The 24778-nt window shown below is 39.8% G+C and overlaps 2 protein-coding genes across 8 annotated transcripts in view; one reads left to right on the top strand and one right to left on the bottom strand.

Annotated features, from left to right (window-relative positions):
• DENND1A (DENN domain containing 1A) overlaps positions 1-24778 on the bottom strand; it is a 492434-nt gene that overhangs the window by 459297 nt on the left and 8359 nt on the right. The window lies entirely within an intron of this gene.
• Positions 6767-7017, top strand: LOC116570478 (40S ribosomal protein S29-like). The gene has a single exon (XM_032307642.1). The coding sequence runs from the start codon at positions 6767-6769 to the stop codon at positions 6929-6931; it is 165 nt and encodes a 54-aa protein (XP_032163533.1). The 3' UTR covers positions 6932-7017.

Below are 24778 nucleotides of genomic sequence, written 5' to 3'. Positions count from 1 at the left end.
CTGCTTCTCCATCCCTCTGCCTGCAGCACTCTGCCTACTTGTGCTCTCTCTACCTCCCTGTCAAATAAATAAATAAAATCTTTTTAAAATAAATAAATAAAATAATAATTTTAAAACTACCTAAGTTTTTCGCTCAGTTCAAATACCTGCCAGAGTTCTATTACATGGAGCTGAAGATTAGGACAATTACTTAAAAAAAAAAAAAAAGGCAAAAAAGCTGACTAAAACACTAAGAACAAATTGGACTATAATTATAAGTTATAGTCATGCTTATCCATGATCACTTACATGTTGCCTTATGGAAGAGGTGGTGACTAATGTTATGACAAGTTATGTAACATACCAACAAATATACATAAGTTATTTTAAGGGCCAGTGAACCCAATGCAGATGGAAGCATTTTCTATTTCTTTGCGAATCAAAAAATAAATTTAAAAGTGCCTCTTCTAAATGCAAATGGCCAAGAGACTCTTAATATTTTCATTAAGCCTATAAACAATGAAGACTAACAATTTCCAGAAAGTCCCTGAGACTACCTTGAGACTGCTTATTTCCTCCATTACTCCTCTCAAGATGCTCAATATTTTTAACTACTTGGCTAAAGGAACCGAAAAACCTATTTCTGTCCTATTAACACTCACTGCTAATTCAGTACACGTAATGATGCTGAGAATACCATATTCAGAGCCAATTTTCCAATATGGACCCAAGTTTTCCCAGAACACTTCATGATATAGCTTAACATATTACCATGGTAATGTCCTGGTACTGCCACCATATCCCACTATTAATTGCCTTACGTCTCTATACCTTAATGATCTGGAACCCTGCCTACCTGCCAAACAACTTTTGTTTTTGCCACCCACCCTTACCTCCTGCAGTCCTGTACCCTAACATCCAGCTGTACAGAACTAGCTGTAACCCACTCAACAAACCATGCTCTGGTTCACCAGGAACACCATTACTGTTCTACTTCCACTATGGACTGCTTCCGTGTGCCAGGCACAATGCTAAGCACTTTACATGCATTATCTCAGTTCATCTTCAACCACCCTATGTGTGCTTACCCCCATCTAAAGAGGAGGACCTGGGACACCTGGATGGCTCAGTCGGTTAAGTGTCTGCCTTCAGCTCAGGTCATGATCCCAGGGTCCTGGGATCAAGTCCCGAATCAGGTTCCTTGCTCAGCAGGGAGCCGGCTTCTCCCTCTGCCTCCTGCTCCCCCTGCTTGTGCTCTCTCTGACAAAATCTTTTTTTTAAATGGCTATTAAAAAAAAAAAGAGAGAGGACAACACTGAAACTCAGGATAAACTAGCCAAAGTCAAAGCAAAGGAGTAGCAGAATCAACAAGAATCATCCAACAGCTCTAACCACTTTACCATTTGACATTAGTGACATTATTCAGATGCGCTTCTGCAAGGAACAGTCTTTCCAGTCTTTTGCACTTGACAATCTCATTCATCAAGCCTCAGCTCAGGCACGCCCTCCTTTCTGGAAAGCCTTTCTCAATCCCACGTAGCCATAGCACAGATAGGGTTAAGTACCCCTCCTCTACATTCTTAGGGCACCCTGTGCTTCCCCCACTCTTGCTGTTCTTACCACATTCAACCCTGACGCAATTACAATTACCCAAGGGGCTTTTAAAAATCCTAATGCCCAGGCCACACCCCCAGAACAACTAAATCAGAATCTCCAGGCACCAGTATTTGTTTAAAGCTCCCCCCTCCCAACTTATTCCAGTGGAGAACCACCCACGTCCCTTTGATTAAATATCCACCTTCCCCTCTAGACTGGCAGCTTCTTGAGGGCACCGACAGTCTTCTCATAGCCCTGGTCTGACACCTGGCATAGTAAGTGTCTGATGAATGAGTCTTCCTCCAACATCTGACATGTGGTTTCCAGCTCCTAGTAACTGCTTCTCCCTGACAAGAGGTAATTTACTGGATACACACTGCTTACACATGACTGTTACTCTTTAAAGATCTCTTCCTTTGGCGTCAAAGGTATCAATAAGTCACACCTGCTGACAACAACCTTGGCTCTTAAATACAGAAAAATGACACACAAACAGCTAAAATGTGTTTGAAAGAAGGGAGGTCTGTTCAGTTCTTGCTTCTGGGAGAATGAAGCCTGAAAATAAGCCAAGAGAGCATTTCTATTCAATACCACTCTTCTGAACACAATTCTCAGTGATTCACTGGAAGGGCCATGCTCAGTGCTCAGGGCCATGTTCTCAAAATGATTAAGTACACTCAGCTTGAAGTCATGAAACAGACAAAGGCTTTGACAATATTCAGGCAGCAGGAAAGCTTAATGGGTTTTTTTGTTGTTGTTGTTTTAGAGTATCATGCTATTGATCACTCCGCTGGATCATCAGCTTTCAATTAGGATCTACTTTTCCTCAATTACAACATATTACGAGATTAGGAGAAAAATATAACACTAACTCCTCATAAAATGAATCTTCCCTGCATATGGTAACCATGCTACAATGCTAGGCCCTCATCCCTTTAAGTGTTTGAGAGCTACAGATTTAAACACACCGTGTTAGGACCCCTTACTCATTTCACAGCCATCAAATCTTCAAACCAGATAATATCTATCAAGCAAAATAGCAACCTATTCTCTATAGACTAATGATCTGACTTCACCACACTGTTTCTTTGGTTACAAATTTACATACTAAGGGAGCAGAGAGCGAGCAGTTTATTTCAAACTTCATACCAGTTAAACTGTCTTAAGTTGACAACAAAGTCACTCAAAATTGTATACACTTCAGCACATGCTAGCGAACATCACCTACTAAACATTGACTCCTTTAAGCCAGACAAACAAGCAAAAGGGTAGTGTTAATATTTCCAACAAGTCTCCATTTGTTCCAGTGAACTCTGAAATTAAAGCCGTTTTTTCCAGGCTGAAAATGCTGTATCAAAGGGTGCTTTCTAACCCATAACAAGTTAACACCTCCATAAAAGAATGCAGTCATTGTTAAGACTTGTTAGAAAATGATTAACTTAGTTGTGTAATTATACAAACAAGTCATTTCAAGGTTTTACACTTAACTTTTCATTTCTAATAATGCTCTCAGGATCAGATTAATAAAGATACACAGATCCTGCTGTGCGAGGAGTTGCAAAGTTTCACCTTTTCATATAGGAAAGATTCTCGTGCCACCCTGTGTAAAGCAAGCTAATGGAAGAAATTTAGCTGAGTTCCAAGAATAAAAACAGTGCCTGCACACCCCTCAGCAATGCGAAATACTCCATACATTTTTTTTTTTAAGATGTATTTATTTGAGACAGAGAGAGAGAAAAAAAGAATGTGTGCCTGTGAGAACAGGTGGAGGGGCAGTGGGAGAGGGTGAGGGAGTCTCTGACTCACCCACTGAGCACAGCCTGATGCAGGGCTCGAAGAAGGCAAGACCCTGAGATCACGACCTGAGTGAAATCAAGAGTTGGGACCTAACCAACTGAGCTACCCGAGCGCCCCAATACTCCATACTGTTTAAACAAATTCTCCTGAGCTACAGTGTAAAATATAGACTCTTCAACCATATTAATAACATTTGCAAAGATCATGTCTATTTCATTAACATTTTTGTGCTTAAAAAATATTTAAAAGCCTCCCCTTCCCTAACTTTTCCTCCGTTCTTTCTGAACAATTGAGTCCCAAAGTTATTACCTAGGCAAAGCAAGGTAGATGTTCAAGTGGGCAATGGCCCAGTGCGCACTGTCAGAGCCTGAGCAGGCTGAGGAAAGTATCCCTCAAGGTCCCTGCCAAGGGATGTCAGAGCATGAGCAGGGTAGGAGGATATCCATACAAAGGGGTGGCCTGGCAATACAATCCCAGATCCAAGTAGATAAGGAAGGCATTCATTCAGGGGGAGCAGCCGGGCAAGGGGAGCCAGAACTTGAGTGGAATGAGAAATGTGTCCAAACACACGATGGCCAGGCCTGAAACATGAGTGGGGAGAAGAAAGTGACCCCCAGAGGTACAAGGCTGTCAGAGGCCAAGAGGGTGAGGAGCATGTCCAAGCACAAGGGCACCCTAGAGTACAGTGTGGAAGCCTGGGTCGGTATGAAGAGTTTGGCCAGATGGGTTTGGGGTAGGCTTGCTCGGCATGATGGAGAGTCAGAGTCTGAGCATGGTACCCACAAGGCAGTGGAGAGGGCAGGGGTCCATTGAACTACAGGAGTAGGTATGATGATCCTAGGAAAACAAGATGAAAGAGGAGACCATCCATATAGGGTAGGGATGAAGGGGCCCAAGACCAGTACAGAGAGCCTGCTTTCTCACAGATGAAGTAAACAAGAAACTAGAATGAATGCTATAGAGTTGGGTTTGAATTGGAGGTATTAGTGTGAACTCAAGGTTTTCAATAAATATATAGATAAGGAAATAAAACATAAATGCAACCTGACTTTTAAACATACGCATATTTCCAGGCTCTGTCTACTTACAGGGCCTAGTAGCAGCAAAACCTCCACTAGTAATGAGCATATCTAGTACCCAGACATTGGGTTCCTAATACAACTCTTCTCTAACAGGAACTAGAGCTCCTCGGGGAAAGAGCTGATTCCAGGGCTGGGGCAGAGAAAGTACAAAATGAGCTGGAACATCTTATTGTGTCAGAAAGCAAAGAAGTGCTCAAAGAATGACAGGAACTGTCAAAAGACCAGCTTGAAAAGACTCCCACTGGCCAGATCTGGGGAAATTTAAGCATCAAGCTCAATAAGGACATTAACAGATTATTAACTCATCAAATAAAACAGGAAACCATGAGTCCACATTGATATAAATAAGAGAATTGAAAACTGAATGAGAAATGGACCATTTACATGGTTTCAAAGTACCTTCCCACAAAATACTTACTAATTGCAAGAGGGAAAAGAGTAACTTTTTAGTGTAGAAGTTTAGCAAAAAACTACCTTAATCAACTCATTAAAGTAATCAACGTACGTAATGAAACAAATTGTTAGTATGCAATGGGAAAACGGCATCATTTCCAGGACATTTCTGTCAAAGATGCTTCACCACGATCTAATCTTAAGAAACATCGGACAATCAGACAAATTTAAATTGAGAGTCATCTAAAAAAATATCTGGCCTGTAATCTTTAAAAGTGTCAGGTCATAGAAATCAAGGAAAGACTAAAGAGCTCTTCCAGATTGAAGGAAACCAAAGAGACATGACAACTGCACACAATGTATGATTCTGAACTGGATCTTTTTGCTATAATAAAAAAATGTTACTAGGAACTACTGAAATTTGAATAGGATCTAAGGCTTAAATGTAGTAATGCATCAACATTAATTTCCTGATTTTGATGTTTGATTGTGGTTTTATATTTGTCAGAAAAGCCCACTGAAGTATTCAGGAGTTATGAGGCATCAGATCAACATCTCACTTGAAATTGTTTTGTTTTTTAAAGTTCTTTATAGTATTTACAGTGCACTGGATAGAACAGGGTATTACCTTAGCAATGGGGAATAATTAATCCTAGGCTGAGTACTGCTTTAGTCCCACCTAACAAATCTTAAAATCAAAACCCAGAGGATCGAACTCTTTCATACTCAACTTGTGAAATATATGAAACAATGGTTTTCAAGATGTCAGGCAGCAAAGCACAGCAATTTCTTGAGAGATGGAAAACAAATGAGAAGAGCTTTCGATTGCCTCAGATCACTGCCAGAAGTCCAAGAATATTCGTAGGAACACAAAAATACCCCACACCCAACAATATTAAATACACAGTGTTTGGCAGTCAATAAAAAGACTACCAGACACGCAAAGAATTAGGAAAATACAACCCATAACAAGAAAAACCAACCTGAAACTTACACAGATGTTAGAATTAGAAGACAGGACATTCAAATAGTAGTTCTAACTATATTCCAAGTGTTTACGAAATTAAGAGACAAGATTCAAAAAAGAACCAACTGAATTTCTAGAGATAAAATGACAATGAAAAATCTACCAAATGAGGTTAACTACAGAATAAACACTGAAAAAAAAATTAATGAACTTGAAGACATGAAACATACAAAGGGAAAAAATTCAAAGAAACCCAAAGCATCACTGACCTATGGAACAACTTTACACTGCCTAAATATATCAGTGACTGGAATCCCCAAAGACAGAAGGAGGCAGAAAAACTAAATAATGATCAAAAACTTTCTAAATTTGATGAAAACAATAAATGCACAAATCCAGAAATCTCAACAAACTTCAAGCACAAGAAACATGAAGAAATCTAAAGCACATCATAACCAAATTGCTCAAAATCAGTATTAAAGAGAAAATCTTAAAAGCGGAACAAAAACACATGTTATATTCACGGGAACAAAGATTAGAATGACAGATTTCTTGTCAGAAACTAGGCAAATGAGTGAACAGCAGAGCAGCATCTCTTAAGTACTGAAAGAAACTGACAACCTTGAATTCTATTCCCAGAGAATATTTCAAAAGTGAAGACAAAATAAAGATTTTTTTCAGACATTACGGATGCTGAAAGAATTCATCACCAGCAGACCTGCACTACAAGAAATGTTAGAAGTCCTTCAGGCAGAAAGAAATAACGGAAATACGAAAATAAGGACCTGTACCAAGAAATAAGGAGCATCATAAATGGTAACTACGTGAACTAAATAAATCAAATGATCATCTCATTAGATGCAGACGGTTCCCCTGGAGGATTCTAAGAAACAATGAAAGAATTAATACCAATTATACCTTGTGCCTTTTGCATCTGATGGGGATGGGAAAGATGGGTCACCAGCAGTTCTACTGGAGCCATCTGAGGAAATGTGGCCAGGGTTCTTGTTGCGTCTGCTCAAACCCACATGGTCTGATCCAGATACACACCCTCAATACGTACTGCCAGTGTTTCTACCAGTACTCAAGGGATACAGGCTTCATTAAGTTGGATTAAGTGAACTTCCTTGAATGGGTCATCCAAGAGACCTACTGAAGATACCCAAGATACCTACCCTAATGCTAACTCTCTGTACATAAAATAAAAATATTTCACGGCTTAAAAACTGCTATGAATTGATCCACCACTAGGAAGCAAAATACAGGAATATTCCCTAAGAACATAAAGGGACCTGAATTAAAAACAAGTTGAGTCAGATTCTCTCTGTAAGAATCCAGAACTGACTCTCAGAGCTGGCATCAGCTTTACCACTTGTTCTAGAACTTAGGTCCGTCCACTGTTTCAACAAAACCACCTGAGGAAACTTTATGAAAACATAGATTCCCGGGTCCCCAAGAGTCTAGTTCAGAGGTTCTAGAGTGAAGTCCCCCAAATTTTTTTAAGTTCCCCAGGTGATTCTGGTGAATAGCCAGCGAGGTTTAGGACCCACTTAAATAACAATGCTTAAAACTGAAAGACAGAGGGAGACAGAAAATCCAATGCAAGAGTCTGTATGGTCCCTGACAGACTAGAAGACCCTAAAGGTTGTGGGAGTGCTTTAAAGGCCTAAATACGGTACTTTATTAGCTCCTGAGTAAGTGGTCGGGAGTGTGCAGGCTCTGTGTGACCAGTCACGGACACCCATTCAAATGTCTGCCATTTCCTTAACATCAAGGGCATTAACATAGTGGAAAACAACTTTAATTTTCCTAATGATTTTCAGCGATGGTAGGTCTGCTTACTCACTGAGGTAAATAATATCCATTTTTAATTTAGAACATCATTATTTTTCATGGTTTACCTCTTTTCTAGATTTACAGATAGATGGTAATTAATCAGACACTTAAACTTATCAATATAAGGAAAGGCATCTTGGAATACCTAATGAGCCCAAGTCCACAGGCCCTTACTCTCTGAGAACTCCAAGACCAACCGGAGGAACAAAAAACGATCCACAGACTCACCAAGTAATGCTTCAGAGCAAAGTCGACATTAAAGCCAAGAATACATACTGTAAAACAGCAAGAGGTGAAAGAAGCAGAAGTCCTAGAATGGTGAAAACTATCTGCTTGCCCTGGTTCTGGCAATGAACTAGCTGTGCAGCTTGGAGCAAGAAATGAGAGCCAGGAGGTCTAAAACATGAGCATGTGGGGACTGGCTGTAGCATAGCTTTAAAGACTTCCCTCTGTAGGATCCAATTTTCCCTCTATGAGCAGATCACTAAGAAAGATCTATTCCTGTTCTGACATCTTGTAGCTCTAGCATTCTAAATCAAAGAGATTTGCAAAATCTTTTTTTTTTTTTTTTTTTTGCAAAATACAAAGTCCTATTTTAGTTGTTAATACAAAGGCTCATGATATTTATATCAAAATATTGATTCAGGGGTGCCTGGTTGGCTCAGTCGGTTGAGCCTCTGACTCTTGGTTTCAGCTCAGGTCCTGATCTTATGGGTCAAGGGTCACGCGATGGAGCCCCACAACAGCTCCTACCCCAGCAGGGAGTCTACTTGAAGGACTCTCTTCCTCTGCCCCTACACGCACACACTCTAAAATAAGTAAACCTTGAAATATATACACTGATGTAGACTACTACAAATGCTAATTTCCCAACTTATAAAAGTTCTTTGTCCTGATTATCAATTAGACAAATATTTAAGAGAAAGACCCCCCCTTTTTTTTTAAAGATTTATTTATTTACTTTAGGGGAGGAATAGAAGGAGAGGGAGAGCAACTGACTCCCCATTGCACAGGGAGCCTGATGTGGGGCTCACTCTTACAACCCTGAGATCATCACCTGATTGGAAATCAAGAGTTGGATCCTTCACTCAGCCACCCACGAGCCCCAACATTCACTTTTCTAAGGCAGTGGTTTTTAGTGTAGACCAGAGATGTATCAGAGGCCTTGGGGGAAAGGGAAGGGAATGAAAGAGATCCATCACATAGATCTACTTTTATGGGTTTTTTTGAAGATTTCTTTATTTATTTGAGAGAGAGAGAGTGAGCCATGCCCCAGGGTGCATGTGGTGGGGGTTGGGGGAGGAGGAGCAGGGAGCAAGCTGGGGAAGGAACATGGGGAGGGATGCACACTCCCCACCCAGCAGGGAGCCCCACACTGGGTTTGATCCAGGGAACCTGAGCTCATGATCTGAGCTGAAACCAAGACTCAGACTCAACCTGAGCCACCGAGGCACCCCTACTTTTACTGTTTTACCTCTAAATTTTACATAAGTCTCCTATGACACAGAGTTCCACACCTTAAAAAAAAAAAAAGAAAGAAAGAAAAAGAAAATAAAACTCTAAAAGCATGTTTGCAAACAAAACAAACATGTAAGACAGCTATGTTTATTACCCAGTGTACCAGTGAAGAAACTAACGAAGTGCAGACTGTTCAAGTACTTGTCTGAGCTCACACATTTAGGAAATGAAGCTGGGACCAGAACCCAGGCATTTTGGCTCCAAAGTCCATGTTCCTAACTACTATGCTAAGCTCTACATGGCACAACACAGTTTAGAAAATGAAGACAAAACTCTAACATGAATCTCTGAGACTCCCAAATGCATTCAGTAATAAAGATACTAATTAGCATGAGAAGCAATGTTGTTTGCAACTGAGCCTCCCTAGACCCTTCAGCTTCTGCCACGACCAGCTACCAACACACACATAGAGTCCCCACGTGACAGTCACATTGACCTTCTCATCAGGCCTCAATCACCTATGCCTTGTAGGTATATTTACCATGTGTTGAGCTAATTGAAGGGCTGGGAACTGTGCAGAGCGTTTTATACACCACATCTCCTTTTATCTACATGACAATCCTGTGAGGTAAGGGAGTCTTGGAGGATTTTACAAAATAGTCTTAAAGAAATTAAATAGCTTGCCCCAACGGCAAATATCTAGTAAAGAGCAGTGTATGAACTCAAACCCAGGTCTGCTGTGACTTCATAAGGTATGTTCCTGAGCACAATCTCCTTCCTAAAACATGCTCTATCACCAAGCATCGTACTCACTCAAGATGCATCTACAACAGGGGTTGGCAAATAGTAGGCACTGGAGATATGTGCCGAATCAATGACAAAATGAAAGAATGCCTCCTCCCTGCTGGAGGCCTCTCTGACTCCCTCACAAAACACAGTTGCTCTCTCTACATTGTCACAAGACTTGTTTCAAAGCTCTACTGTACGGCTTCCCAGGAGCTAGTCCATTCTTTCTAGTTATATGTACATAGAACCCACTAGACTGGAACTTTGTTTCACTTCATCTTTGTATCCTCAGCCTCTAACAAAAGGCCTGGCTTTTAACAAGCACTCGGTAAGTTTGTTAATTGAATGAATTTCCCTGAGGAGAAGGGAGATGAATAAGAGACTCATGATTCATATTAAAACTTCTTTTTCCTCAAGAAATAAACAACATTCAAAGCTGTGATATACTCAAATGTGTGCTCTATAAATATTTTTAGGTTTCAACTATCATCAGAGGCATCTAAATTTAACTCATTCAACACATATTTATGAGTAATCTAAATACACACATATAATGGCTTTTAAGGAGCTTACAGTCTAGTCAAGGAGATAAAACATAATAAAACGTAAAGGTAAACAGTAAGACATGAGCTGCCATGAGGAAATACAAGACTAGGTGCCACACCATTGGTAAAACAAAATGCTATGGGCTTGCAAGTTGAAGACCTCCTCCTGGCTGCAGGCCATGGGTCTGATTACCTGTGGCCAGTCTACAGTGAGGCCCTTGACAGTCAATAGCAAAATGAGGGGGACAACAAGGGGACAGCGCAGTGTGTTTTCCATATAAAAGTACGTAGTTTTTAAAACCACCCTTAATCTGACATGTTCTTCCTGCTCTTCGCTGTAAAAATGTAATTTCTTTTCAAAAATGATGATGATGGGCGATAATCATTTCTTTGTGGTTCCACAAACCTTGTTTTTAAGATTTTAGTGGTGCAAAATTCCAAACATCTGGAAACTACTGAGCAAGGACACTCTGCGATGCCTCTCTTGAAGAGGGAGAACTTGAAGTGAACCTTGCAGAGTGAACAGGATTTGGCTGGGTTGGGAGGACAGGAGATTTGAAGCAGGGGAAACGGCCTGATAAAAATACAGAGGTGCTAAGTGTTCACATAAAGTCTGAAGAATAGTAACTAACTCGGGTTGAAACTTGGAAAAACTGCAGCTGTGAATTCCATTTCTGGCAATATGATAAGCTAAGTATACTTCTGATTCTCCACTGGAACAATTATAAATAATGGATGTTTTTATCTTCTCAACTAAATACACTGACGAGCTTGGAAGCAAATAAGGAAGATTCAGATGAAGAACTGAATGAAACTAAGAACCCAACAGGGTAAAAAGCAAAACACAAAAACTAGCTTTCCCCTCGAAGGCATTTATTTACACCACCCAATGCAAGATTTCATTCTCCCAATTAAATGGGGCTCAAGCATTACAAGGCAAAAGTAACATCCAGCCTGAGAGAGAAATTATAACATATGCTCCTCCCTCCTAATTTAAACTGGGACTACAAAGGTGCTCAAGATAGAAACCCATCCACATACACACACATCTCAGGAACTAAAATGAAAACAATTACTCTCAAAACTTGGCAATCTTCCTGCAAGTTCAACCACAACCTGGCCCTCACAAGGGATTGCTACTGAATGGTCAAAAACCTCAACCCAGGAATGCAAGTTGAAATGGTCACAAACTGAAAGCAGCCACAGAGCTCTAACAAGAAATATGTAAATCATCTCTGGAAAAATTCACTTCAACCTTAGCCTAAACATACACATATTACACACACAGTTCCAAGAAATAGTTCGTGGGCAAAAATTACATCCCTCCGGGAAACAAAGCCCATAAATAAGAACCTGAGAAATAGAAGATGACGGAATCGGACTTTTGAAGACTTCAGATACTGGAATTAGGAGTTACAGGACATGGAATGCTCAATAAGCTTAAAGAAATAAAAGATTGAAAATGAGTAGAGTAAAACTATGACATGATCAAGCAAAACTGAAAAAGAAAAAAGTATTTCTCAAAATAAGAAAAAAATAACGGTTGGCTAAGAGCAGAAAGGTCACAATCAACACAAATTAGAGATACAACCAAAGTGAATTAGTGAACCTACGGAAATTATATAGAAGAGTGTTAAGAGACAGAAATTATTTAAAAAAAAAAAAAAAAAAAAAAAGCAGAAGATAGGGATACCCGGATGGCTCAGTTGGTTAAGCATCTGTTTTCAGCTCAGGTCATGATGCCAAGGCCCCGGGATTGAGTCTCACATCAGTTCCCTGCTCAGTGGGGAGCCTGCTTCTCCTTCTCCCTGCTGCTCCCCCTGCTTGTGCTCTCTGGCTGACAAGTAAATAAATAAAATCTTTTGATAACTAAATAAATATAAAAAAGCAAAAGACAAAGATAAACCCACAAATTCTAAGACTAATCAATATTCCAGAAGAGGTAAAGAGAATGGGGCACAACCCAAGCTGGTTTCAAGGCTCTGTGTACCCTTTTTGGATTCCCATCTTCACTTAGTTCTTGGTATGAAAAGAGCTGAAAATTTTCCAAAACTGACAAGAGATACATATTCACACATTCAAGGAGTCCAATGAATGCAGAGAAGGATAAATAAAAAGAAATCTGGAAGTTCTGGTTCCAAGTAAAATATAGTCGGCATACTCCACCTTGTCTCTCACAGCTATAAAATACTTCTATACACCCAGGGTCAAATTCAAGGAGCACCTATGTGAGGGATCAAAAAAGATAAATAATAGCACATGGACTGGGGCAGAAGATCAGAATTCGAAATTTCACCAAATCAGTGGAAAACCATACCTTTACCATTTCCTTTCCTCTGGTATCACTCAGCATGGACATACGGCGGCATAAAAACTGGAAGTTGACAACAGCATAGACAGAGTTCCAGGAAAAGCACTCTATTTCAGGCTCAAGGAATGGGAAAGTGGGAGGATCTACAGACACCTAAAGCAGTGAGTGAAGAACCTTCCTTTCCAACCAGTAGTGTAACCCGAAGAGAATGGGGCAAATACCAATTACTTATTTGCCCTCTGTGCCCTCCCACTGCTAGGTCTGGACCACAGATGTAGTCGTGGGAGGTACACAGCAGAACAGGATAAATAAAGCCCCAGTTTTCTGGCCAGCAGAACTGACAGGGAGCCCCAGGGAACTGGGGAGATAATAGAAGGAGGGAAGCTCAGGAACATGACCCCATAAACTTCGTTTTGAACACCATGGCCCATCTCTGAGTCTATCAGGAAGGCATGAGGGTGCCAAGTGCTCCACATTCTTCCTAACACTTCCTAATGTAAGTCTCTTTAATTTTAGCCATTCTACGGGATGTGTCAGGGCTTTCTCAAGGTAGTTTTAATTTGCATTTTCCCAATGACTAATGATGTTAAGCATCTTTTCATAAGCTTATTTGCCATCTGTATATCTCCTTTGATAAAGCATTCAAATCTTTAGCCCATTTTTCTTTATTAGATTGTCTTACTGAGTTGTAAGAGTTTATAAATTGAGTTTTTAGAACTCAGTGCCTTGACTTGTCATTTCCCTAAAGAGTGTCTTTGGATGAGCAAAAGATTTCATTGTGATAAAGCCTAATGTATCCATTACTCTTGTATAGTTTCACTTTTGTGTCCTACTTACGAAGGTAAATTTGACAGCACTTCATCCTAATACTGAAGGGACAAGTAATAGGGGAGATATTGAAGAGAATGCCCAGATTTCTGTCTTGCGTGATATGAATTAATGCATATAATACTGAGACCATTTTCTCAAAGGACATCTGCAACTCATTGTTAAACCAAACTGTCTCCTCTGGATTCCCATTTCTACCGACATCCCCGCAGCACTCTACACTATCTAAGTCTCTTCTTTCCCCCAGGTTCAAACCTTGAACCGTGCTTTGCTATATTCAGCCTGAAAACAACTCTCACAGCTTCATTTTCTTCATTCGCACCAATGATTTCCAAATCTCTATGCCCTCTTCCCAGTAACAGTGGCCCCCGATATTTACTGATGGCCTTACTCTATGACAGGCACTAAGCCTACATTCTAACTGCCTGTTGCATTCTTCTCCTTGGCCCTATCATTAGTTTCAAGTCAACCAAAGCCACTCTTCGTGACCTCCCTCCTAGTTCTCCCTCCGGACTCACCAGTTTCTGTTCATGAGGTTTTGATGCTCCCAGACTGAAAACCTTGATATTGTCACCTTTTACTTTACTTCCTCTGCTCTCCCCCATATTCAATTAATTTAATAGTTCTCCAGTTATGCTACTTAAAACACTGCAGGTTTAGGAACCAGGCTGAAGTGCCAAAAATGGCCACTTCCCAATTTGCATGAAAAAATAATGTAATCTAATTTAAGTTTTCCTACCATAAATTTTTCTTAAGCCTTTCTCACTCCTATTCTATTCTAAAATATAATATAAAATAGTATCTGATTGAGGGGGAAAATGTAGTTTGACATTTAATATATAAATATTTCAGAGTATTTCACACAATACCATGACTTTTAGGTACCCCATCACCTGAACGGGTTTGAGCACCACTGAGCTAATAATGTGTAACTCCTTTTCTTGCTAAATTGTTCTTTCCTACTCAATATGAAACTTTCCCAGTGAGGAAGTCAGACCAAGGTGGGAAAGGTGAGACCAATTTGCCAGAGAAAACATTAAGAAGTAGGCCATCAGAACTCTCTATAAATTTCTTCCTTTTTAATTCCAGGCTGTGACTGCCCATCCTCTAGCACCAAAGAGAAGAGCCGTCTTACAGGTAGAGGAGAAACAACTTTCTCCTCAGTGATCAGTATAAAAATAAACGACTTTATACTGTAGTCACTACAAGTAAGACACACCCAGGCTGCATCTTCCACATTCTGGACTTTCTCTGCTGACTCTCAGGATTTACTCCAGGAATAAAGCATAACAACATTAGCCTCAGAAAATAAATACAAATATTTATAATCCCAAAGGGGATCTGCCAAAGCCACATAATTTGGGGATCATCAGTTATTTGGAACAATCACAAATAGTGGGGTTAAATATATGAAAAGACTACTTACTGATTATACTTTTAAGATTTTATTTATTTATTTATTTATTTATTTATTTGACAGAGAGAGAGAGAGAGAAAGATATCACAAGTAGTCAGAGAGGCAGGCAGAGAGAGAGGAGGAAGCAGGCTCCCTGCTGAGGAAGAGTCCAATGCGGGGCTTGATCCTAGGACCCTGAGATCATGACCTGAGGCAAAGGCAGAGGCTTAACCCACTGAACCACCCAGGCGCCCCTGATCATACTCTTTTAAGATGAAACCAAATCGGGGCACCTGGGTGGCTCAGTGGGTTAAAGCCTCTGCCTTCAGCTCAGGTCATGATCCCAGGGTCCTGGGATCGAGCCCCGCATCCGGCTCTCTGCTCAGTGGGGAGCCTGCTTCCTCCTCTTTCTCTCTGCCTGCCTCTCTGCTTACTTGTGATCTGTCAAATAAATCAATAAAAATCTTAAAAAAAAAAAATGAAACCAAATCAACACTAAACCTCTACACTGTATTAAACATTCATTTAATTATTCAGTCTGTATTAACTGAGTACCTACGATGTGCCTCACACTGTGTAAGTCACTCAAGGTTTAACAGTGAACAAGGCTTTTACAGTACCTGATTTCATGAAGTTTGCAGACCACAGGAAAAACAAGAAGAGTAACAGTGAACTGACCTGATCAGATCTGCCCTTTGGAAGACTCATTCTGGACATGTACAGATAGGACTGGAGAGAAGCAATAGTGGTAAAGAACCCAGTCGGGAGGAATCACAGCCATTATGCTGAGAGTATGGTGGCCTGGACCAAGAGGACAGCAGTGGATAAGGAGGAGAGTACATGAATAAACAGGACTTGATATCTGGATTTAGGAGGTGAGATGTCTCCAACATCTTACTTATCTTTCCCTCCCTCCTGCCCTCCATCTGCCTACTTAGGATTTATGAAATATCTTTAGTTCTCACTACTCACCACTCTGTAACTGACTCCCAAACTATATTTAGCTCCCACCTCTCCAATGACCTTCAGGTCCAAAATTTCATCTGTCCCTGGAGAGTACCCGATGGATAGTAAACTAATCCTCAATAGAACCCAAATCGGGCGCCTGGGTGGCTCAGTGGGTTAAGCCTCTGCCTTCAGCTCAGGTCATGATCCCAGGGTCCTGGGATCCAGCCCCACATCGGGCTCTCTGCTCAGCAGGGAGTCTGCTTCCCCACCCCCTCTCTGCCTGCCTCTCTGCTACTTGTGATCTCAGTCTGTCAAATAAATAAATAAAATCTTTAAAAAAAAAAAAAAAAAAAAAAACTCAAATCAAAGCAATGAAAAAAAAAAAAAAAATCAAGCCCAGAAAATCTCTACTTCCTTCTTTTTTAATGCCAGCACTGCCACCTTTGCCTCTGTCACCCTGGCTACAAACCCTAGAGTCATCATCTATCTGGTTGTGAAGACTCTGTAATATTCCGATACCTACTTCTTAACAACTCTCACTGATAGCTGGATTCTTAAAAGACATTGTGATGCAAACCAAAAGGAAACATCCAAATATCAATCCTCATTACCTCTCTTCTATTATAATAGGTTAATCGGTCTACCCGCCTTCAGTCACTGTGCGCTTCAATTCTGGTTACACTCATGGATCACACACACATTTTAAATAGGGAGAGCCACTTAATCTCTTGAATTATTTTTAAAATGAGTTATATTGGTTATAATAATTACACACAAAAAGCACAGTGAGAACAGAGACAAGAACAACTCTAGTGGAGTATACTTGGAATTTTCATTTCTTCTATAGGTGATCAGAGTTCAGAATAGGAGAGTATCAGGCAGTGAGGGAATAAAATTTTACCTCAGTAGCACAGATGCCTGCTAGTCACTAGGAATACAACTGGAACAGTGAATATGAACTAGTCCTTCAGATACAAGATCTGAGAAGGGGACCTGACAGCCACCAAGGGCACAAAGAACAGTGCCCATGGTAACCCATTCACCTTGCTTATGGCAAACAACAAATCTAGATAGCGCTCACCTTGCTCAAGGGCATACAGAAAATAAAAGACCTTTTAAAAATACTGCAAATTGAGGAATGGGAACATCGTCTCTTAGAAGTATGTATCTCTGAAAATGATTAAGAAATATGTTTCAGGAAACTGGTATCCTTAAATAGAACAGAAAAAACATGACTTTTACAAAACAGGAACAGAAAGCTACAAGAGGATAAGAAAGCCAACAAATAAGAGCCTTTAAAAAAAAAAAAAAAAAGGATGGAAGAAAAAAGAATAACTCCAAGGAGAATAAAAATGCATAACATTAGACATGTTACCCATGGTATTGTTGCCAAAATGTTTTTTTGTTTTGTTTTTAAGATTTTCTTTATTTATTTGACAAAGAGAGAGAGTGCGCGTGCACAAATAGGCAGAGTGGCAAGCAGAGGGAGAAGCAGGCTCTCTGCTGAGCAGGGAGCCTAACACGGGGCTTGATCCCAGGACTCCAGGATCATGACCTGGGCCGAAGGCAGCCACTTAACTGACTGAGCCACCCATGCGCCCCTTGCCAAAATGTTTAAACATGAACTTAAGCATGAGAAAACAATGAGACAAATTCTAAATGTGAGAAATTCTATAAAACAACTGGTCTGGATGCTTTAAAAAGTCAATGTCAGAGCCAAAATGTGGGGGGCAGAAGAACAGTTCTAGATAAAAGGGAACAAGAGACAGGACAACTAAATGCAACATATGATCCCTAATTGGACCCAGGCTCAAAACAAACAGCTGCAAAGGACATTATAGGAACTGGGAAAATTTAAATATGGATTGTTTGTTAGATAATGTTGTATGAATGTGAAATTTCTTGGTGGTGGTAAAAGAATCCTCATTATATATACAGAATATAATTGTTCTTAGGAGATATGCACTAAAACACTAACAGATAAAACATCATGGAGGCCTTAACTTGACATAAGATTATTCAGCCAAAATAAATAAAATAAATATAAGTAGATAATGGGGTGGAGGTATAGGGAGGGATTACCTATCCCCTCACATTACAGGGAAACACTGATAAGCATTTCCCTATTCCCACTGCTTATGAGTAATACTGAATTTTCCTAAATTCACACTCATCCAAAAAGCTGCAATCACTGATGACTTTCTATAGTAAAAACCACACCACTTCTAGTTTAAAATACAATCCTCTATCCTTTTTATGAGGCCAGCATGACCTTGACACCAAAATCTGACAAGAACATTACAAGAAACAAAAATTACAGCCAAAATCTCCAGTGAATATAGATGTGACCATAAAATAAGTATCAGGAAACTGATTCTAGCAATATGGATAAAAAGGATAATATATCATGACCAAATGGGTTTATCCCTGGGATGCAAAGTTAAACATTTGAAAATAAATGTCACTTACATTAATAAATGGGGAAAATCGTATCATCTCAATAGATGTAGAAAAAGCATTTGATAAAATTCAACCTCCATTCATGACTAAAGTGGCAACCCATAAATAGCAATTAATGCAGACCAAAAAACCTCCAAAAACAGCCAGCCAAAAAGCCAGAAAAGGGACACCCGGACAAGTGAGAAAACTCAGGGGGGAAAACCACCAAACATGAGCCACACACCACAGAAAAACCTGTGTGGTTTTTCCACTCAAGCCAGCAAAGGACAAGCAGGGAAGAAACCAAATTTCTATCTTGGCCAGGCTGTAAAGAAATTAAGTCAGGTAGGGGGCTGGGACTTTCATCATCCCCCGCAGTAACAAGGACATCCTCACTGTGGTTTCAGTGGAGAATGTGGAGAACCTGGACTTCCACTCTCCTGTGGCAGTAACTGAAGCCGTGGCGAGAGCAGCAAAAAGGCACTACGCTAGGGGCGCCTGGGTGGCTCAGTCGGTTAGGCAGCGGACTCTTGATTTAGCTCAAGTCATGATCTCAGGGTCCTGGATCCGGCCCCGCATTGGCCTCTATGCTCAGTGGAGATTCTGCTTGAGGATTCCCTCTCTCCCTCTCCCCGCGCGCTTCCCTTCTACTCACATGCGTGCACATATGCACTATAAAATAAATAAATAAATCTTTACCAAAAAAAAAAAAAAAAAAAGCACTACTCTACCCAGCCAGAGAGCTATCAGTGGAGTCCTCTCAGAGAACCAGAACTCTCACCCACCACTCATAAAAGGGAATTTCCCACGCTGGTGTTAAGGAAGCCTGAACAAGGAACCTACACACATACCCCAAAAGGCAGTAAGAGGGCAAAGTATTCCCTTCCCCTTTGGAAGCAGGGTCGGAGGAAGCCAGCTAAAGACAGTAGGAAACTTTCTTCAAAGTTCTGGGGGCAAATTCTAGAGCCTAGAACTCCAGCAGCATATAAATTATCAACCAGGTTTGAGAAAGCAGATATTTTTCAGACATGGAAAAACTCAAATGCACCCTTTCTACAAGTCCACTGCTGTGACTGTCTCCTATAAAAACTGGAATATGGACTCCGGCAAATGAAATAAAATAACACAGGGGCCAGGAAATAACGAAATAGGAGCATAATGAAGGGACATTCCAGGATTACAACTATGTAGCTAACTTTGCACAGATCAGAACAGGAAAGTAGGAGGAAGCCGTCAAGGTGGGGGGGTGGAGAAAGCCTTAAGACTGCAAGTATTATTTTAAGTTTGGAAAAAATTAAGGATATGATAAAGCAAATAATGCAAGAGGCAAAAAGGATTAGAAATGCAGGGAGAAGGGGAAAATGAGACTAATATTAAAAAAAATCAAAATCCAAATACAGCTCTTTCTTTTCCAGTCTCAAGCACTCTCTGAACGCAGGCAGCAATGCAGACATGGCAAAGTCCAAGAACCACACATCACACAGTACCAAATGGCACAAAATGGTATCGGTAAGCCCTAATCATAAAGATAGGTTAAAAAGGTAGAATCTAAGTTCCTAGGAACTTTAAACTTTTGTCAAGAAATGCAAGAAGGCTCTAAAGAAGATGCAGACCAATAAAATAAAATTAAAGCCATCGAGGCTTTTGCCAAATTCAAGGCCCTAAAAGGCATGTCTCAAGTTTGAGAGACATGCCTCCCCTCCCCCAGTCTGGGTTTTGTTTTTGTTTTTTTTTTGAAGAGACACATTTATTACAACACTGCCAGGGCACCAGGCTGTGCTGGTCTTGAGGCTACTAACAAGGTCAAAGTCAAAGCCAAGGCTCATGCTCCGAAAAGTGCCCCAATCCCCACAAAGTGTGCAAAGTAGAGCCTTCTGTCTGCCAACATGAGGATGGAAGGACTCATGTGACATCTTGAGCTGCTATCTATACAGGGTGGGTGTCCCCTTGTGCTTTTTTGTGAAAATAATTGCAAAACTAATCTATATATTAGAATATAGAATATAGCTTTTAATTCTGGATGGATTATAAGAAAAAAAGTCTATATGACCCTGATGTTAAGAACATTCTCCTTCAAATGGGATGGCACTACACCAGAAAGGAAGAAAAGGTTATTCCAGCACACTACTTGGCCTATGTTGAGCAGTATTTAAATACTTATAATAACACTTTTATTTAAAAACTCCGAATAACATTTAATTCTTAGACTTAACCTAAGGATAAATAAAGGACGTGGTTCTGGCCATGGATCAGAACTAAAACAACCACATAAAAGTAAAAGTACAGCTTAGAGAAACTAGAAACAATAAGTATCCTTCCTTTAGAGAGTGGAGAATAATGAAACACTGTTGAAGGTTAATGGAATAAAAAGGGTTAAGTAACAATGTCAAAATAAAACCATTATAAGAATTAAAAATTAAAAAAAAAAATTAGAAATAACAGAGGCACCTGGGTGGCTCAGTCAGTTAAGCATCTGCCATCAGCTCAAGTCATGATCCCAGGGTCCTGGGATAGAGCCCCACATGGGGCTCCCTGCTCAGTGGGGGGTTTGCTTCTCCCCCATCCTATGTACCTCCTCCGTATTTGCATTATCTCTCAAATAAAATATCTTTTAAAAATTAGAAATCATATAAATAATATATTAAAACTATATATTAGCATATATACCAATATATATAATACATATGTGTATATATATTTAAAAATATATAAAATCCTAGAAGAGACAAAGAATTACTATAAAGGCACGCATCATCTTTCACTTCGGGGAGTCAACAAATACTATCTAAAGTTATATTAAGTGAGATATATCTAAGGGTTATGGGTTAACTTTCTAGAAGAACTAGAAATAAAATTGTTAATACAGGTTCTTGGGGGGGATAGAGTATAGACTCAATGCTTCCCATCATCAGTGCTTACAAACTATTTTACCATGTGCATTATAACTTTGATTAAAACAATTTTAAAGTCTGACAAACACATTCCATTGGTGAAGCTGTAAGGTAACAGGCACTCTCACATGTGGGACTATGTACTGGCACAATCCCTGTGGTGGGGAATCGGACACTAGCAAAATCACATACAAGTTTGCTCTCTGATCCAGCAATTCCACCTCTAAAAATCTATCACAATGGTATAATGGTAAAAATATAGAAAGACACATTTATAAGAATATTCATTACAACACCATTTGTAATAACAACACTGGAAGCAATCTAAGAAGCCAGCAGTATAAGATTGCTTGAATAACCCATAATCCATCCATCAGAGTACTAACTATGCTGTCCTTAAAGAGAAATAAGGATGCTCGCCAGACACTACTAGAAGTGATCTCTCTACAAACTATAAAATGAGAAAAGGGAAGGAGAGAAAAGTACATTCACCATTTACCTGAGAAAAGGTACTTCTATTGGTGTCACTGGAAATCAGCACTTTTGGGATGAGCACTAGGAGATTCAGATACAAGGGTGAGGAGGTTAAATGGAAATGCTATAGTCTTGAATTGGAAATATCAGTACGAACAGTCTACCTTTAACAAACACACACTTATTTCCTAGTGCTAACCCCTGGAAAACCCTGGAATAACGGCTGACCTAGTAGCAAAAAAACTAAACAAAAAGAGTCCCCAAACCCAGACTATAATCTCTAATACCAATTCCCACCAAAAGGAAGCAAGACTCCTTAGAGAAACAGAGGAATACAGGTCTGGAGCAGGAAAAATATAAGACAAGAACATCTTGTCCTACCAAAAGGCAAGGGAGCTATTTTAAAAACTACTGGGATCAGGATCCTGTCAAAAGGATTCTAGAAGCTAACATGAAGAAGCTGTCACTAGACAAAGATAGGACAAATTAAACATCAGTGAGAACTATGGTAATTCAAATATAGTAAACAGGTTTAAATCTATGTGTTTAAGTCTTAGGGGGAAAATACAGTCATCTTTGGAAAATACCAGCAAACTCAGTTTGAATCAAATATTTAATCCTACTTTTCCTGGATGAACTGTACCTCACAGTAACCAAATAGCGGATATGGGCAAGTTTTCCTGTATAGACATACTGTGGCTAGTATGAAGAAATGATAATGTGAAAATCACCATTTTACAGGCCCTAATAAAAAGACAGAAAGAGACATAATCAGATATAATGTCCCTACTGATGAAAATACCTATCACTACATTTTAAGTATTCTTGCCAAGAAAAGAACTTGAATCTGATCAAGTAACTAAATCTAACTACCAATTTGTAGGAAATAAAGGGGACAGGACATATTAAAGAGGATGCAGTGTAAACTACATAGGACAAATAACACACCTCAATAAATAAATTGCAAGAAGGAAAAAAGACACTTACCAACCAACTGTAAAGCATGATCTTACTTGATTTAAGCAAATCAACACTAAAAATACACATGACTAGAAAACTCTGAACATATTTGATGATACAAAGGAATTTTTCTTTTTTAGGTGTGATGTCGTTGTTATGTTTTTAAAAAGAAAGTCTATCTTTTAGAGACATGTATGGCAATATTTAAGAATAAGATAGGACAGGACGACTGGGTGGTGCAGTCAGTTGAGCAACTGACTTGGTTTCAGCTCAGGTCATGATCTCAGGGTCCTGAGATGGAGCTCCAGGTCAGGCTCTGCGCTGTAGGATTCTCCCTCTCCTACTCTAAAGATCTCCACTCTCAGCGCCTGGGTGGCTCAGTGGGTTAAGCCTCTGCCTTCGGCTCAGGTCATGATCTCAGGGTCCTGGAATCAGGCCCCACGTCGGGCTCTCTGCTCAGCAGAGAGCCTGCTTCACCCTCTCTGCCTCTCTACCTACTTGCGATCTCTATCTCTATGTGTCAAATAAATAATCGACCTTAAAAAAAAAAATCTCTACTCTCCCTCTCTCTGAAAACAAAAAGAACAAAAAAAGAATGAGACAGGATAGTCAGAATTCACTTCAAAATAATCCAGGTCTGGAGGACAGGAGGAGTTACAGTCAGTTATCTATAAATGGAACTAAATAAGCCATACATTAATACGTGTTTTAACACTGACGGCCATTTGAGGGCTCATTGTACTATTCTCTCTACTTTTGTAGATGTTCAAAATTTCCCTTAAAAAAGTATTAAGAACAATAATTTTAAGCACCCAGGAAAAAGAAATGAGAAGTTAGGTTAAAAAGACTAAAAGTGGGAATGCCTGGGTGGCTCAGTTCGTTAAATGTCCGACTCTTGGTTTCAGCCCAGGTCATGATCTCGGGTTGTGGGATCAAGCCCTGTATCAGGCTCTGTGCTCAGTGTGGGGGTCTGCTTCAGATTTCCTCTCCCATCCGCCCTAAATAAAATCTTAAAACAAAACAAAACAAAACAAAAGAAAACAAAACAAAAACTAGAAATGAACAGTACCATCAGCTAAACAAAGAAATATAAATGATGCAAATCTTACGTAGAACTGAATAAAAATTTTCAGATATTGTTTGAGAGGAGAGGCATCAAATGTTAAATACTATTGTTCTTACTCATATGCTCATCTTATCTAAGTGGACTTTAAGCTTCTTTTCTCCAAGCCAGCAAAAGGAATAATTCTTTGCATATATGAGGATCACAGAACTTCAAATAAATTCAGTAAAATATACAACACATCACACCTAACATACTCACAAAGAAGCAAATACTTTCTCTGTGGCTTTAAAAAAAAAAAAAAAAAAAAAGCTATAAAAAGGAACACTTGCTTTGACCTTGATTCCAGGGGTTCAAATAAGTGTGCCCATCCTCACCAAGCAATGTTAATGACAGCTGCCATTCACTCCACAATCATTTCTCTGCTGAAGGTGAGATACAAAATTGCTTCTAATCCTTACAACAATCCTACAGGTCAATTTATCAGCTTCCTTCTACAAAAAAAAAAAAAAAACCGAGGCTGAGAAACTTGGGACTGGGACAGGGACTGCGTGTGTCTCTAAGGCCCACATCCCCCAGCTCCTCTCACACGCTGAGCACAAGAACTGTTTGCTTGGAGTCAAACAGCATCTTGCTCTAGACCGGTTTCCTTCCTCCTGTTTATTCAAACAGACTAGGCGAGATCAATGAAACATCCCTGAAACCTTTCCTGTGGCTCAAGTGAGTTGGAAAGTTTATTTTTTCTCTCTCTCTAAATCGAACGTGGACGGATTTCCCTTCAGCAACCTGGCTCAGCCCACTTTAAGTCTTACTCACCGGATGAAGTACACACATTCACCAAGGAGCCCTTAAAGATCTCCTCCTTTCTCACTGTAGACTACAACGCCTTTTCCCAATGATAACTTTCCACTTTCCCTCAGAAAAAGCAAACACATTACATGACTGGCCCTCACCTTCCAAACACTCATTTATAACTTTGCTAACCTTGGCAAGTCATCTTTGATTCTTCTCTTGCCCCTTACATGTAAT

Source organism: Mustela erminea, chromosome 12 (genome assembly GCF_009829155.1).
Source record: "Mustela erminea isolate mMusErm1 chromosome 12, mMusErm1.Pri, whole genome shotgun sequence".
In the NCBI taxonomy this organism is placed as follows: domain Eukaryota; kingdom Metazoa; phylum Chordata; class Mammalia; order Carnivora; family Mustelidae; genus Mustela; species Mustela erminea.
This window is presented reverse-complemented; position numbering and strand designations above follow the sequence as displayed.

Bases quoted from the DNA above. Each gene is read 5' to 3' on its own strand.
- LOC116570478 (XM_032307642.1), top strand. From the start codon at position 6,767: ATGGGTCACCAGCAGTTCTACTGGAGCCATCTGAGGAAATGTGGCCAG.